We start from the raw sequence: 16,622 nt of genomic DNA, 5'->3' as shown, positions 1-16,622 counted from the left end.
GAGGCAGTTCCAAGTCCCATTTCCGTGCCGTACATCCGCATCCCGATAAGAAAAGTCCCGAGCGCTTGTGATCCTAAATCTCACAAAGATCCCCCACGAGATCAATCCCCGCGCGCTGATTGGCTCGCCACCCAACCGCACCATCGGTCAGCGAATTAGTTAGTATTAAAACAAGACCTCCCAACTTGGGAAAGATATTCAACGTTGCAATTTACATCTGATGCATGATCATCTTGTTCTTGCTAATCAGATGGATATGATTTGAAACGTGTGAGTTGAGAAAATCTTGTGATCATCGCTTTTGGAGCCAGATCTTGCAGTGCTACGCTACTCCACCGTCGACGAGGGTTATCTTTTCGATTCTGCTTTTTTCGTACGATTATTTCCGATAACAACGAGGGACCTATAAGTTGCCAAGATGTGGCAGTGTCTTGAGTCTTGGCTCCTCTGGTTTTACCAGCTGGTTAAGGATTGGCCTTGGTTATCAGACATGATTTTCTCTCCGAGACTTCGTTGGGCCCTCACAGCCCTTTTGGCGGCTTCAAAAACAGCCAGGACTGAGAGCCTGGCTGATATCGACCATGTGATCTTGTTTATGCAAGGTAACGTCCCTTAATCAGCTTATCGTATCAAATTTCTAATCAACTATAGAAAACCGTGCCTTTGATCACTACTTCGGTACTATGCCCGGAGTTCGTGGCTTTGCTGATCCAAACGTCCAGTACAACAACGGCATCCCTGTCTGGAAACAGCAAGTCACCCCTCAACAGAGCAAAGAGACTGATTACATCACACCTTGGTACATCAACTACCTCGGTGGAACATGGCCTGAAGCTACTCAGTGCATGAGTGCTGGGTCCAACGGCTGGGATGCCAACCAAGCTGCCTGGAACCACGGCGCCAACAACCAGTGGGCAGTTAAGAACACTCCCTACAGTATCGGATACTACAAGCGCGATGATCTTCCTGTTCACTTTGCTCTTGCTGAGGAGTGGACTGTCGGTGATATGTACCAAGAGTCCGTCATCGCTTCTACCAACCCCAACCGTGTCATGTGGATCAGTGGATCCATCAATGTCCCTGGCTCACCACAGACCAAGGATGAGGGTGGATACCCCTACATCGACAACAATGAGACACCTGGCTGTGATAAGAACGGTATCAACTGTTACCCTCTCAAGTGGTCTACTGCAGCCGAGAAGTATGAGGCTGCTGGTGTCTCATGGAGTGTCTTTCAAGACGCTGACAACTTTGACGATAACCCTTATGCTTGGTTCGAACAGTTCCAAGATTCCAATACAGGATCTGACTTGAACAAGAAGGGTATGAAGGGACAGTCTTTGGACGCTTTCTATGCTCAGGCCGCTGCTGGAACTCTGCCCGAGGTTTCATACATCGTTGGTCCCATGCAGCTTTCAGAACATCCTCCTTACTCCCCTCATGATGGATCTTGGCTGCAGCGGAAGGTTGCCGAAGCTGTTATCAACTCCCCCAAGTACTCCAAGTCTGTTCTGATCATCTCGTATGACGAGACAGGAGGCTGGGCTGATCACGTTAGCCCTTACACTTCTCCTGATGGTACTGCGGGTGAATGGATTGATGATCCTTATGGTGCAGCCGGCCGCACTGCCACCGGCCCAGGCTTCCGCGTTCCTTTCTACATCATTTCACCTTTTACCCGCAAGGGCGGTGTTTATACTGAACACGCCGATCACACCTCTCAGGTGTCTTTTATTGAGAAGTGGCAGGCTGCAAAGGGTCGTGATGTCACCACTGATGAGATGATTCCCTGGCGTCGCGAGAACATGGCTGATCTGGTCAACGCCTTTGACTTCAAGAACCCCGACTACAGTATCCCCAACCTCCCTGAAGCTCCCCAACCTCATACCAACAGCAAGGGGGTTTATGATGGTTCATCTTATTGTTCTTCTCAGTACGGTAATGGGCGACCTCCTATTCCCTACACTGGTGTGGGGGTCAACAACGACACCGCAAGCCTTGCTGAGGCTGGTTTCAAACCTGTTCGTGGACTTCTCACTGAAGGCCGCACACTTGTCATTGAGTCTTCTGGTCAGGCCGTGAGCACCACATCGTACAGCAGCAAGGTGTCACTGAGTAAGGCATCAAAGAATCACGACAACATCCAGCATGGATGGGTGTTTCATGCCGTGGACATCGGTGGCGACCAGTTCACAATCAGCTCTGCCAACAACGGCCAGTATATCTGTAAGAATCTTCAGCTTTGCAAAGACTCTGGCTCTGCTACGGTTTTTGTTGTGGACTTCAAGCCAAGCAAGGGTCACTCTTTCAAGGACCAGACGTCAGGGGAGTATCTAGCGAGTGGCCGAAAGGAGAAGCTGGGCTGGCAGAAGAACCATACTTTCTGGAAAGTGTTTAGTGTCACTTATTGATTAGAAAATAATCATAATACAGTGTAGTTAGTGCTGGCTTATCTTGTCGGAGAGTTTGTTATGCGGTTGCTCTAGGAAAACAGCGGGTGAGATCTTGCTATACATGTTATTAAGCAACTTGCTAGTGTTATTAAACCCATGCACTTGAGGTCTTCGATTCGATTGGATTGGTGAAACAATTCTGAGCACTTGTCGCGGATATGTCAGTGTCTGTAAACCAAGATATCATTGTCTTGTAGCGCTCCCGTGAAAGATATTATTTCTATGTGATTCCCAGGCGATGCCCGACTTCTCTTAACTGGTCAATTCAACTATTGCTTTATCTCTAGTGCCCTTTACAAGTCTCCATTGTAGGTATGTGGAACCTCAGCCTCATGGCATCTTGTTAAGCTGTTTGTCTTCTAGAGGCTCACTAGATTAAGGGATCATTTCCATCAAAATACAAGACTGGCTATCGATAGTGACCATATACCAGATGCACCCCACCCTACGGCCCATACCACTTTCTCACTTCAGCTTCTCAATAAGCTCCTTTTCCTCACGTGCAGTCCGACATCCGAAGCATTCATCAGTACCCTTGACAGAATCGAAAGAGTCTATTATGCCAATTGCACAATTTGCGAGATCTCCCGTCGAGTTGGCCTCATCGCATCTGGTCAGACTGTTTCTGACTGAACATTCCCATGTACATGTTATACATTGAACAGACGTGCGAAGCCGGTAACACATGCTTTTCTAAATATCTGTAGATTTTCCACGAGTAAATATCTGAGCTGGGGGGTCTAAATGCTCGATTTAGATGTAGGAAGATTCTTGCTGTTTGATTGTGGAGGAATATATTCATTTTCCGTGCTACGAAGTGGATTTTATATGGCCAAGTGCCCAGTGATTCAATATATCCCCATTGACAATCACAGTGTGTTTCACATAGATGAGCACTCTTCTTCACTGCCAGTGAGATTTGTGAACCAATGTGACCTTTGAACCAGACATGGTCGCTTAGTGATACCAGGGAGCTATAAAAGACATGGCATGAGTCAGAAGGGAGTCACATAATTGGATGGCCGCGATGGCAAGAAGATTATATAATCTGCTGTAGAGCTACTTGACCTCAAGTATCCAGATAGGGTCACTAGATACGAGGTAATATGTAGATGATGGTGGTAGTAGTGATAAAGGACGCGACGTCGGAATTTGCCATATACAAAAGGTGTACCGACAGCGCATCCTGATGACCATGCACTTTTATCTTATGACAAGCTTTAACTGTCTCTCCTTCTCCTCTCGTTTGATACGGCATGGATCGCATTCAGCCTTCCCCTTCTCACTGACGTTATCCTTCCATATACCAATGGAGCATCTTGCATCCTTTCCGTGCCCGTTGACCTCGCGGCACCTGTCTAGAAACTGTCGGTGTGACATTTCTGTCGTGCACGAGATGCATTGGATAGAAGTGCGAACTAGCCGACACATCGTAAGGTTTTGCTGGTTATAAGCAGAATTTCCGATTTCGGTATGATGATAAAGTTTGGAATATCAGATAGGAATGTGGCGAGTTTGTTGAAGTTGGGAAAGAATGGTGCCCGTATCTTTGGTGCTGCGAGTGGGATTTTATAGTCCTTGTGTGAGACGCGTGATGTGAGCCATTAGCTTTGGGGTCTATCAACTCAAAATGACACTTTATTAAAGTCAGTCCGGGCAGTATATCAGCTACCCAATACAATTGCCCAAGATAAGCTTTACAAGCCTATCTGATGCATCAAGAGAACTCTAAAAAAGATTTCTCGGGGATTCACTGCATTCAATAAGGTTATACAGGCAGCTAAGCAGCCTTTTTCACTTCCAGTGATGTCGTAAGTGAATGTCATTTCGTTCGAAGAGATGTTTTGGAAAGCTCTACTCAATCCATAATCCTTCGTCATCCACTAACAGCGTATCCAGTAACCTCCGCTCTTCTGCAAGATCTCTAGTCTTCCTCGAACACTTGGTGCATTCCTCTTTTCCAGTCTCCCTTTGTTCAGGCAGGACCCGAGCTGATCCACACTGTCCCCAATCAGACTCTGTCTTGATGATTCCACATAACTTTATGTCGAATTGGCCAGAGTATTTGACTCCGCAAGTTTTGCAAAGAAGTACTACCAAGGTTTGGGAACACATCTTATAAACAAAAGAAGAACCTTCCTTTCTAATGATTTGATCAGCGATGGTGCAAGATATGAGAATGTAAGTGGTCTACAGCAGATGATTCTTAGAAGGTGTTGGTAGATTTCGCCGAGTGGACTTTGACAATGACCGTCGATGGGACGAAGACAACAGTTTATATAGGTTTTCTGACATTGAATCGTGCAGTGATATGACGAACAGTCCATTGTGTTCAGTGATGAACTTATCAAAAACAGCCTCCATGCACCTTTGACTGTTCGCCTGGCTTGTTCACCATCAAGCACGATTAGAAGGTTATTATATTACTGATTCCTCTTTAGATATCGCCACGCTGCTGAATCACAACCCGGCTATGCCTGCTATTCCGTTCACTGTATTCTGGAACCCATCCTTGAAAGCTATTCCAACACTACCTACTCCTCCTGAATGGTAGCGAGTGCTGCCTTTCTCTCTTCTTCCTCACGTTTCTCTCGACACTCATTACATTCTCCTCCCTCCTCCTCCAATTCTACTTGCATGACTCCTGCGTCGCACTCCCCCACACAGCCATTTCAGGTAAGTTGTCACAAGTGGAAGTAGTGGAACTAGTCTTGCATGAATGCCGGCAGGTCGAACAAAGAGTCGACAAGGTATAGTAATAACACATCTTTCAAGTTGCCGCTTTTGGTATTCTGTTTCAGTTCCGCGGAAGCTTAATATTTTGACCAAATACTTTAGTTTAACCTTCTAGATGTTGAGAATTCTGCGGGCGACGTTTCCTGCTCCGCAAGGACACGACAATATATAGTCAGACCTGAAGCTGCGGTTCACTGCGGACTCGCTAGATTGATACAGAGGGTTGAAGGTGAAATGGGGCTAGTTCTTTCTTCGTATGACTATGAACTACGGTATTTTCACTCACTCATACACCTTATCCATTGGCAGCAAGTATGATGAGGGCATTCTTGAGATATATTATGTACTAATCCATAAGCAACATCGTAAAGCCCATGATAATAGAATTATGTAAAGTATATAATACTTGTAGAAATGAATGATACCGCCCTTGACATTGAAATTCCCCTTTACTGGGAGCCCTGGAGTGAAAAGTCATCGAATAAAAAGTCGGGGAACCCACTGGCGTCAGTGCACTCGACAGTGATGGACATGGACTCAGCCGAGTCACCGGCTGTGAAACTGTAGTCAAAAGACTGATACTGATACGCTGTGACTTGGGCGTCGATATCAAGGGTCTGGGACACTGAACCAAAGACAATCTTGAATGAGCATGTGCTGGGCACGTAGGCAGATCCAGCTGACCAGCTGAACTGGAGAGCATACGTTATGCCTGCATTCAAGGAACTAGCCAGTGGCTTAGTGAGTGTGGCTGACTTCTTGGAAGATCCAATTTGAACGTATCTGGCCGAGTTAGGATATTGTTACACACGAGTTGAAGTGTCAGATACTCACAAGAAATTGTCGCCCGAGTTAGGCGATGGACCGTCAGCTGTGCTTCCGGCTCGGATTGTCATGCCGTTGGTGCCGAACCAAGCATAAGTACTATCTTCAGTGGCTTGGATCTCAAAGCTGGGGTTCTCAATGAGCGCCCCAGTCACAGGATATGCCTCGCAGCCACCCACTCTGATCAGTGCAGTATCATCGACGTAGACTGATCCAAGGACTGTGTTACCATCGTTGTACTGGCAATAGAAGACTATCTGAAGCAAAAGATTGCCGGCAGGCATTTGAAAGCGAGCTGAATAGATCGTGTAGCCAGTCGACGAAGTTGCGCCGAAATTAATATTAGCTAGTGGAAAGCCAATTTGATCGTTGTAACCGCCATACATCCAGCACTGGCCGTTATCTGGCAGGGTCTTAGGCTTCCAGAAGAAATGGAAATCGTAGTTCTCGCCGGCTACAAGATCTGATGAGTCAATGGTTTGCTCGAGGAATACAGCATCTGAAGCAGTTCCACTGGGGAAAAGTCTGCCGATTGTCAGTTGACTCGCACAAAATATTCGAAATGGAAACTTACGCTTCCCGCTCTCCGGTTCGGGCGTTGGATGCATCTTGCACAAACTCTCCCCTGTTGTACCAGGCCCATGCTTGGTCCGCGTCATCAGCTTCGAACCCGGGGACTTGAACGACATTCACAGGGCAGTGAGGCGCCTCTGGCTGTGCAGGCACGAGGAGCGTCGATTTAGGGGGGGCATTTGGGTCGACGGGAGTAGCATCGCACGCGTTGGTAGAGTCTAGAACAGAGGTGTCGTCGATGTGGATTGTAGCTGTGTACCCATTGCCTACACCAGGACAGGAAACGCCAATCTCGATAGCTGGGTCCAAATTATCCTGGGCAATAAAACTCGCGGTATACTGGTGGTATTCAGAGTCAGAAGGAATCGGCACCTGCTTCAATGTCGTGTAGTAGTCGAAAGTAGCAAAGACGGAGCATTGGGTGTTGACTGATGGAGGGTTTGCAACAGCATACCAGAAGCTGATGGTATACTCTGTTCCTGGGGTTATGTGAATGCGCTGCTCCATACGTCGTTCTTGTCCGTCTGGAACAGGTAGAACACTTTTTTAGATTAGACAAAGGCTTGAAAAACGTGAGAGTGTCAACCTACCCAAGGTAATCGCCAGTCCGAGCTTGGTCGGGGTCGTATTCAACATCGCCACCGCCCCAGTAGAATCCCCAGACGGTTCCCTGATCTGAAGCTTCGAATCCAGGCTGTCTGAGTAGGTTGGTAGGCTCAACACAGGCCGAGGTTGTGGTTGTAGGTTCTGACGAAGTTGTCGTGGCTTCCGCGGTGGTGGTAGGACTGGCAGTTGTCGTAGTATCAGCAGATGTCGTGGACCCCTCGGACGTACTAGCTTCGGTGGAGGTCACATCAGTAGAGGCCGAGGTTTCAGCAGTAGTAGTCGGGACGCCTGATGTCGTGGAGTCGACGGGTGCCGAAGTCTCAGTAGACGTGGACAGAGCATCAGAGGTCGTGGACTGGGCAGAGGTCACAACATCGCTTGAAGTGGTAGAGCTACCAGACGTAGTGAGGTCGACAGAGATCGTATGACTGCTTGAGGTCTCGACAGTTGAGATATCTGAGGTTGTCGGGTTGCTTGACGAAACAATAGATTCACTACTGGACAGAGATTGAGAACCAGATGACGTAGGGTTGGAAGCAGTTGTTTCATCAGACGAAGATGTTTTGTCCGTTGATGTCGTGGCGATGGTACCTCCTGAAGTAGAGGTCGAGGCAATCGGTGCCGAGGTTGGTGTTCCGGAGCCGGACTGGCTTAGTGAGGTCCTGCTCGATGGGCGACAGAGACCTGCGTTGACCCCCAAGAGGTTCGCTGCTGCATAAGCAACTCCAATAGCCTTGAGCGACACCATTTTGAATGAGTGACTATTAAACGAATGACTATTTCACAATTGTGTGAAAGGAACGCTGCAATGTCAAAAGCGGACTCAACAAGGGAGCAGCCCCATAAGATATTAATTGTCATAAGGATCTCGTGGAGAACACCTCGTATCAGCCGCCAAGTTGCACTACTTTAGTTCACAGTCACGTTATTCCCAAATTACGAAAGTGAGTCTAAATCGGTCGTTAACCGCTGACTTTTGGCCAGCTGAATCGCATTTAGTGAGCTCGTGAAGGATCAATAGTTTGGTTGACCTTATCTAGCGTAGCGCAGAGATTGGTTAGAGTACTGAGTGTGGATCGGAAGTAGCTGTATCGAGCCGTTGGGGGCGTTTAGCTGCTGTGCCTTGCATATTTAAAATTATCAACCCCTGAACTTCTGGGCTAGCGCTGTTCTTTGTTGTTCGACGCTATCGATTTTGAGATAAACTATTGACTTGTTGCTAAACCTCAATGGACATCAGCCTAAACAATTCCGCTCGCAAAGTCCCTTAAGCCCGGTGATGCCGGTGGGCTTTGCGCTAAATACCATCATTTGTAAATCTGGTTGTGAGAGTGGCCTTACGGGTTTGTCAGCCATCGCGTCATTGAGGCCTGTCACTGGGCTTGAGATGCCTGTCAATCTGCGATGAGATCGTGGCTTGGTATGGATTGCGCAGGGTTGTGCAGCCATAGAATGTCACCAGCAGCCCGCATTATATTGCCGATGTTGAATTTAATAAATGGTGTCCTGTTCTCGAGTCCAGATTTTCATCCGCCATATGTTTTACTCTGCAAACTATTGTGGATATAGACCCTGCATAACATTATCTTGAGGATTCAGTGTCGCCATGAAACCCATAACTGTTCCCTATTTAACCCTTGAATATTGAAGAGGCCACTGCGCTTCCACGCCTAACTCCTTGGCAGCAGTCAGCACGAAACCCGCATCTCGCAAGAACTGCCTTCCAACCATAACCAAGTCCGCCTGAGGCTCCTGATATCTTCCCCTGTCATCCTCTCCGTTTGTTCCGTTCGTCTTCCGCACTCTGCTGGAAATGCCGTTACCTCGAACGACACTCTCAGCCATGGAAGGGTTATCGATGAACCCAACGGCGGCAATCAGCATGTCGATACCATCAGCCTTGATGGCCCGTCGGATCTGGTATGCAAGATCAACCTGATAGTATGGATGAATATCGATCTTTTGGTCATTATGGTTACCACCAGATGAGACATCAAGAATGTCAACTCCCGCCTGGGGAAGAAGCTTGGCAAGTTTGATGGATTCCTCAAGTGTCCAACAGTCTTGGCCACTCCACTCCATCCACTCAACGGCCGAGATGCGCAGTGAGAGGACAACGGTGTCTGGTATGGCATCGCGGACGGCTTTCAGGACACGGAACAAGAAGCGCGTTCTGTTCTCGAAAGACCCGCCATATTCATCCGTGCGGCAGTTCGTGAGAGGGGATAGGAAGGCGTGGATCAAGTATCCGTGAGCGCCGTGGAGTTCAATAAAGTCTTCTACAGTTAGTTACAACCCGATAACTGGGAGCATAAGAACGTACCAACGCCAGCCTCAGCAGCTCTTCTAGCGGCACTAGCAAACTGGTCAACCGCAAGATCAATTTGTTCATGCCCCATCTCTTTCGGCATAGGATACCCAGGGCCATGGCAAATCGCACTCGGCGCCCAGACGTCATTCGGCCATCCGCCAGCTTCCTCATTTGCAAGTGGGAAGTGCACCATCGGATTGCCTTTGGCAAGCCAGGGTGGGAGCATGGAGCCCTTGCGACCAGAATGGCAGAGCTGTATACCTGCTTTCTGTCCTTGGGCATGAATGTAGTCAACTACCCGTTTCAAAGGTGCAATCTGACTATCCTTCCAAAGACCCGAGTCTCTGGTTGAGACGCGACCGTTGGGAGCTACAGCGGTAGCTTCAACGATGACGAGCGCGGCACCTCTCATAGCGAAGGCACCGTGATGGACAAGATGGAAGTCAGTGAGGTGTCCATCGTTGGCACTGAACATTCCCATGGGAGAGACGGCGATGCGGTTTTGGAGGGTAAGACCTCGGACTTGGAGAGGGGAGAAGAGGGTTGAGTTGACTTCGTTTTCTCCGACTTTTGTACCGGGACCTGGCGCCATGTCAGGGTATAATGGGATCGTCTTCTGAAAGGACATCTTGAAGGGCGAGTGGTATGGTTGAGACAGCGTTTTTCTTGTTGAATCTTTGAGGTTGGCTAGTTGGGAAGCTTGATGCAGACAACCATCTCTTATGGCGCAAGGAGAGATATTTATACCCAAAAGTCACCACATAATAGTCCTCTTGGAGTCTTTCAGTCCGAATGAGTCCGAATATTCCCTCATGGTATTACCAATCACCTCTTGATCGACAATCTCGTTGTAGAACTATCCCTCCGTCCATCGAATACACAACTCTCGGCTTGACACTTTGGGACTAGTGCAGTGAAATGAACGAGCTGGCCAATGGGCCAAAAGAATGAGTCTCCACAATCCGTCAATCATCATTAGTAATACTCGTCTTGTAGTCATATCGCAATCCTTCACCTCTCGAGCTCTGGAATGACATGGTTCTCTCACTTTCTTCAGATCTTCAAGGCGTCCCGGACAATGAAGACGACCGGGTCCCGAAAGAAAAGATACGCTACGAAGGGCAAAACCGGCTGTATCACCTGTCGGTCAGTGACAACCCCTGCGACAACAGGCGGTAACTAACCATGACAGCATTCGTCGAGTCAAGTGTGATGAAGACAAGCCAAATTGCCATCGCTGTGTGTCCACTGGCCGCAATTGCGATGGCTATGACCTTACTGCCCTGGCCCAGAGCAGTAGAGTTCAACTTCAACGGATAGTTTCTGGAACCAGTGATCCCGAAAGTCAGGCCATCTACCAATTCCGAACCAGGATCGCAACCCTCATCGCGTCTTCGTTCGATGCCGACTTCTGGACATATGATGTATTACATAAGTCAGATACATACACGCCCGTTCGACACGCCCTGGCAGCACTCGCGTCAGCCTACCAGAAGTCTATCCTCCTAGGAATAAAGTCTACAGCCTGCGACATGTTTATCTTTTCTCAGTACCAAAAGGGAATGAGATCTCTCTCGATCTGCTTTCAGGATGCCAGAGCGCTATCTCCATCTGCAAAGCTCGCTGCCTTGATCGCAAACTTCCTATTCACGTACCTTTGCTCTTTGCAGGGTCTTCGCCAAGAAGCACTTATTCATTTGAGAAACGGCTTGGCGCTCATTCGTGAATGGGGCGATCTCAGAGACCAAGGTCAACATATGGTGACGGATATACTTGGGTTGTACATGAGATTAGACACGCAGACTCGCATCATCTCAACAACCGATAGTACGTCACTTTGCTGGGATGGTCACTCTCAACAAAGGACTCTGCATGGTAATGGTAATTCCGATACGCCCTCTGTGTGCTCGTTATTACGCCAGCTCGATGCAATACATGGCCAATTACTTCGAGCTTCAAAGAGTCAAGCCTTATTGATGGCGAGCAGGCACTCACTGAACCTTTGGGACTGGCGATTGCAGAGCCTAAGCGCTGTTCCTCAAGGAGAGGAGAAGGATGTAACCGCCCTCAGGATGCGACGAGTGATGGTTGAAGTGACCATGAGTCTCGCAACTAGTACAAGAGGTAGTGTGAAATGTAACGTCGATATAGGTTGCAAGGCCATTCTTGGTCTGGCGCTTCAACTGATCAACGACCTCGGTCTTCAACCTGCGCAGGCTGGGTTTTATCTGGCGAATGGTCTCGTTGAAGCGCTCTATTTTGTCGCTATCACTAGCGAGGACTGGGACTTGCGACAGCAGGCCATACAAGTTCTGCGACAATATCGATTTACTGATGGAGTTTGGGGGAGTAACGCTGCTGCAGATCTGGCGGAGGGACGATTACAGCGGGACATATACAGGTACCGGCAGCAGCTGGAGTCATAGGGTGTGTCAAAACGATTTATATACCATTCTATCAGGATATACAGTAAACTTCTCTTTCTTCTCTTGATCTTAATTTATGCTTGCTTGAAGAGTGTGATGCCTTGCTGCTCAGGATACCCCAGGAAAAGCCTCAGCTTTGGCAGAATATCCGAAAACGCAGGGAACTTTTCCAAATCCAGCCCCTTCCCATCCTCCCCATCAATTTTGAACGGCCTCATAATGAGTTTATTCTGTTCAATATCCTCCAGCGAAAATTCCAGTGGCAAAATGCAAGCAACTTGAGGCGTCCGCAAATTCTTGCCAATCGTTCCAGCGATCTGATCCAGCCAACTTGGTACTGCGGGATCAGCAAATGACATGACGATGCAGCCACCAGCCTGGACCAAAGTATCGTTCTTATCGGCATTGGGCTTTGGGAGCCATAATTCCGTCTTGATTTGGGATAATGCAGGATTGGTTGGCTGACCCAGAGAATTCCAGGTTGCGAAACCCTGGTCGTCTGTTTGGTGAGAGTCGACGGCAAACATGTAACAGTTGTTGTATTTGCGTTTCGCATCAGGATGATGATCAAATTTGACTTTGATAGAAGAGCATGAAGCGATGGGGGAAAGTGATTGGCTCTTGGTGTTCTTCTTTTCGGTATCATTTGGCTCGATATTCTCATCCGACGCCGTGTCGTTGTCGCTATCGATCCGTTGCAGGGAGATTAGCTGTCTTCTCACAGTGGCCTCATCACCGTGAAGAATGGCCACTGCCAAAAGTACTTGCACGCCAAGAAGAAAGCTCAGACCGGCGGCACTCCAGATGTAGGGTGAGGCTTTGACTGACGCCTCAACCCATCGCACTGCAGCATGAATGCGTTCATCCATGACAAAGTTTGCAAGATAAATAATAAGAGTAACATTTTTCTTTCATGGGTGAACCTCGATTAAAGCTTTTGAGCGGACGGTTTGCCAAGCAATTTAAGGAGGCGCAATCATTTCCACGTGCTGATTTTGATGGATTGATTGGCGAATATCCGACGCCAAGCGATTTCTGTTGGCAAGGTTTTATGAACCAGATTAGATGCGAAAATTATTTTATATCGACATATCAACTATGTGACTCGTGAAGACCTTTTTTTTGCAATGCAAGGTCACGAGACTTGATGATGCGTTGCGAAAATCACGGTCTTGCCTTCAAAGGAATGAGGTTAACCATAAGGCTTTCCAGGGTAGCCACAGCATATCTACGTGAGACACCAACGTCGAGTTTTTTCACCAATGAATGTGCCTAAAAGAACGAGTTTTTCACGAAGTGAGGCTTGGTTATCTACGTCTTCAATGTTGGGCGAAGGGCGAATTCCATATGGCGTAGCGGCGCGCGTCAAGGTCAAGACCGCTCGCAGCGACGTAAAGTCACATGCCCTCGCGTCCAAGTCGCATCAAGATTCACGGTCTGCTATTCAACCTTTCATAAATGACTTTCTAACTTTGCAACACTTTTTATGCTCGGTGAATGACAAAGCTAATATCTGAGTCATTCGAGGCATCTATGTAACAAAGTCAATACACAAAATTAATTCCCTTCCCATAAATAGACAAACCTCCCCCCGAATCTATAAATAATTTCTACCCCGGCATGATCCGCGTCTGTGCTTGTCTCTCCGCATTCTGAAATCTGTCTTGATCGCCCTAACCTCGCCAAGTCTCACCCATTTTCGCTTACATAACCCGGCTTACCCCATACGGTCCACATAAAATGGCTCAATCCGTTACGTCAGTAGACGCGCTAATCGCTCCAACCTCGAGAGCACAACACACCACTCTAGACATCGTATCACGTCTCTCCTCATTTTCTTTACCCGACGATTCAGACATGGTCGCCATTCCTCTTCATCATGGCGCTCACTGCGATAGCCTCGCGCGGCTGACTGATGAGATTCTCGTGTCGATACTCGAAATACTGCCTAAGCATGACCTCTGCAGCGTGTCGCGGTTGAACAAGCGCTATCATGCCCTCGCGGATGCTGTGCTGTATAATACAGTTCAGTGGCTCAAACCTGAGCTTCATCTCATTTTTAGTCAATCGCTCAACCGACGACCAAGGCGCGGATCAGCTATTGAGGGGGTCAAGCTGGCGTACCCGGCTTCAGAGTTAACACGTCTCATCTCCGACACGCTAGAGCCAACCAATTCCGTGTCGCATACAATCTCAACAATGTCGAATCTCAAAACTCTCGACATCGCTGTACCAGTTGGTCTTCTGCACAGTATAGGGAATCTCTTCAACGGGCCCTTCGATCTCGCTTGTCTGCAATCTTGTACCCTGTTCTACCAGGATGAGGCCGATCAGTACTGGGATCTCCAAGAGAACATCCACATCTTCACACATCCAACCCTCGAAACACTGGTCATCAAGCGAGCAAAGCTAGACGACAGGGGCTTTGAGTTAATCGAGCGTCCGCATAATACAGCGCTCAGCAAACTCCATCTGATAGAATGCGATATCAACGACGACGCGCTCTCAGACGTGCTCATGTTCCCCGAAGCCCTCAAAGAATTCGTCCTCACCCAAAGAGAAGAGCCCGAACCCGAACTCGAAGAAAGCTCAGCTAGTATCCGCGACTACATCCTCTCCCTCAAAGAACAATGTCACTCGTTAGAAACCATCACCATCGACTTCCCCATGCTCGCCAGCGCGCGTCCCCTCGCCCTCCGCGAGTTCACTGCGCTAAAAACACTGCGCCTAAATTGGGACTACCAGCTTTTTGGAAAATCTACAAAGAAACCACGCCTACACTCCGTTGGACTACCGCCTGAACTAGAAACATTAGAATTCTTTAACCCATTGGGTACGGATGAAGAAGTTACAGATTTGTTTGTTAGTGCTATTGAGAATTTTCATTTTACTTGTAGGAAATTGAAGGAGTTGATTGTTTTGGTTGATGAGGATCCCGTTCCGAAGGAGGTTGTGGAGGCGGTTAAGAAGCAGGAACAGTTGCATCTGAATGTCATTGGAGGAGATCTAGACGATGATGATGATGAATAGATGATGGGTGTTGTTTAGAACGATGGAGTTGGCTAAACATTACGAAACATAGAATAAATACACAGCGACTGTCCTTTGCATCAAATGATACGAGTCCGGGAGATGGAAATGAGTAGAGAATTAATGACTATTGTGAAATATGACCTTGCCACCAGCTAGTCTCAATGAAGTACACTTAACTGACCCAGGTCTCATCGTTGCTTAGGATAAACATCGTAAGCCTTCTTACCGCTACCTCAACGAGGAAGAAAATACAGGACCTTAATGCAACGTATTAAAATCAACTCGGCAAAAACATCCTAAGTTTAGTAAAGACATCCTCAAGTTAATAAAGATATCCTTAATTTATATAAGTTTACCTAAGTCCTTTTATTATTTAGGCTCAAAGTCCTGAGTTTTCTTCCCTCCCCAAGCGCAAATACAAACTAGTTGCTTCAACGTAGTATTTTCTTTTCTTGGCATACGACGTAGCAGTTATCTGCCGTTGCCCTTTTCTCCAATCAGTAAATTGCCGAGAGACGGAGCTTTCCATATCATGGCGCTTTGACTACCGTTACATGCTGGGTGGCGTCACTGCTTCGTGGATGTTCCCGTGCACTAAGAATAACTCAGTACTTAAAAGTCGAACCGGTCAGCTTCAATTGGATTCCAAGGTCTCCAATCTCATCAAATATTTCGCCAACATGGGCAGTCTTGATAACATCATTCCTCCATTCCCAGATGATGTGCCTACCGTGCCGATTGCCCGGATCTCATATTCTAAGCTGAAATGCTCGGATGAAAATGAGATGATCAAAGTTCTCAACGCTTCTCAATCAGACGGATTCTTCTATCTTGATCTCATCGATGAGCCCGTGGGACAATCTCTTCTGAATGACACTGAAGATGTCCTTACTATCTCAAAACGCGCTCTCAACATCCCTCTCGATCAAAAGATGGAGTGCGTCGCAGAGCGGGGCAAAGAAATGTTCGGCTACAAACCCGCTGGGGCAGTGAAGCAGACCGATAAAGATGCACGACTCGATACAACAGAGTTCTTTAACGTGAGCAAAGATCACTTGTTAGGAAAGTCTGAGTCACGAAATTATCCTGCAGAGATCACCAATCAGTGGAAGGATTTGGGGAGGTTTGCTCAGAATTGTCACTCTTTGGGACTTATGATCCTTCGTGTCTTAGCAGAACAACTCGACCTACCGTCTGATGAGTTTGCGAAAAGGAACAAGATTTCCTCGATTTCGGGAGACCACATCAGAATGACCAAGATGCCGGGTTGCGACTTTGTGGATAGTGAAAGAATTGGTCTTGCCTCCCATACCGACTTTGGCAGCATTACCGTGTTGTTCAATTGGGTTGGCGGCCTACAGATACAATCTCACGATCCCTCCGAATAGGTTGAGTGGACATTTGTCAAACCTATACCTGGACACGCTATAATCAATCTCGGTGACGCAATGGTCAAATTTAGCAATGGGCGGCTCAAGTCTGGAAAGCATCGTGTTGTTCCGTTGCACGGCCCGCAAGGTAGAGTAGATCGTTATAGCCTGGTGTATTTCGTCAGACCTGCTGACGATGCTTTGATGAAGCCGGTTGAGCAGTATAAGAATGAACCTGCAGTTGCCGTCGGCGGTAAGGTTGTCGAGGAAAAGGTATATACGGCTGGGG

The 16,622-nt window shown here is 47.7% G+C and overlaps 8 protein-coding genes across 8 annotated transcripts; 3 read left to right on the top strand and 5 right to left on the bottom strand.

Moving 5' to 3' along the window:
- Positions 1–418: 418 nt before the first annotated feature.
- On the top strand, positions 419–2,411 carry FMAN_06628 (uncharacterized protein; the record flags this gene model as incomplete). The annotated part of the gene is made up of 2 exons (XM_041826567.1): positions 419–602; positions 652–2,411. 2 exons carry the CDS (start codon positions 419–421, stop codon positions 2,409–2,411), a joined length of 1,944 nt encoding a protein of 647 aa, XP_041677617.1.
- A 1,245-nt stretch (positions 2,412–3,656) lies between these two features.
- On the bottom strand, positions 3,657–3,833 carry FMAN_06629 (uncharacterized protein; the record flags this gene model as incomplete). Its single annotated transcript, XM_041826566.1, has 1 exon — positions 3,657–3,833. The coding sequence occupies one exon, from the start codon at positions 3,831–3,833 to the stop codon at positions 3,657–3,659; it is 177 nt and encodes a 58-aa protein (XP_041677616.1).
- A 474-nt stretch (positions 3,834–4,307) lies between these two features.
- FMAN_06630 (uncharacterized protein) lies at positions 4,308–4,780 on the bottom strand (the record flags this gene model as incomplete). Its single annotated transcript, XM_041826565.1, has 2 exons — positions 4,308–4,588; positions 4,648–4,780. The coding sequence occupies 2 exons, from the start codon at positions 4,778–4,780 to the stop codon at positions 4,308–4,310; spliced, it is 414 nt and encodes a 137-aa protein (XP_041677615.1).
- An 858-nt stretch (positions 4,781–5,638) lies between these two features.
- FMAN_06631 (related to DAN4-Cell wall mannoprotein, expressed under anaerobic conditions, completely repres) lies at positions 5,639–7,941 on the bottom strand (the record flags this gene model as incomplete). The annotated part of the gene is made up of 4 exons (XM_041826563.1): positions 5,639–5,972; positions 6,024–6,539; positions 6,589–7,128; positions 7,178–7,941. The coding sequence occupies 4 exons, from the start codon at positions 7,939–7,941 to the stop codon at positions 5,639–5,641; spliced, it is 2,154 nt and encodes a 717-aa protein (XP_041677614.1).
- An 878-nt stretch (positions 7,942–8,819) lies between these two features.
- FMAN_06632 (uncharacterized protein) lies at positions 8,820–10,132 on the bottom strand (the record flags this gene model as incomplete). The annotated part of the gene is made up of 2 exons (XM_041826562.1): positions 8,820–9,469; positions 9,517–10,132. 2 exons carry the CDS (start codon positions 10,130–10,132, stop codon positions 8,820–8,822), a joined length of 1,266 nt encoding a protein of 421 aa, XP_041677613.1.
- A 1,872-nt stretch (positions 10,133–12,004) lies between these two features.
- Positions 12,005–12,799, bottom strand: FMAN_06633 (uncharacterized protein; the record flags this gene model as incomplete). The annotated part of the gene is made up of 1 exon (XM_041826561.1): positions 12,005–12,799. The coding sequence occupies one exon, from the start codon at positions 12,797–12,799 to the stop codon at positions 12,005–12,007; it is 795 nt and encodes a 264-aa protein (XP_041677612.1).
- A 988-nt stretch (positions 12,800–13,787) lies between these two features.
- On the top strand, positions 13,788–14,960 carry FMAN_06634 (uncharacterized protein; the record flags this gene model as incomplete). Its single annotated transcript, XM_041826560.1, has 1 exon — positions 13,788–14,960. The coding sequence occupies one exon, from the start codon at positions 13,788–13,790 to the stop codon at positions 14,958–14,960; it is 1,173 nt and encodes a 390-aa protein (XP_041677611.1).
- A 683-nt stretch (positions 14,961–15,643) lies between these two features.
- Positions 15,644–16,351, top strand: FMAN_16041 (uncharacterized protein; the record flags this gene model as incomplete). Its single annotated transcript, XM_041826559.1, has 1 exon — positions 15,644–16,351. One exon carries the CDS (start codon positions 15,644–15,646, stop codon positions 16,349–16,351), a length of 708 nt encoding a protein of 235 aa, XP_041677610.1.
- Positions 16,352–16,622: the final 271 nt, after the last annotated feature.

Source organism: Fusarium mangiferae (genome assembly GCF_900044065.1).
Source record: "Fusarium mangiferae strain MRC7560 genome assembly, contig: FMAN_scaffold002, whole genome shotgun sequence".
NCBI lineage: Eukaryota > Fungi > Ascomycota > Sordariomycetes > Hypocreales > Nectriaceae > Fusarium > Fusarium mangiferae.
Note: the sequence above shows the minus strand (reverse complement) of the source record. Positions and strands in the feature narration are given on the sequence as shown.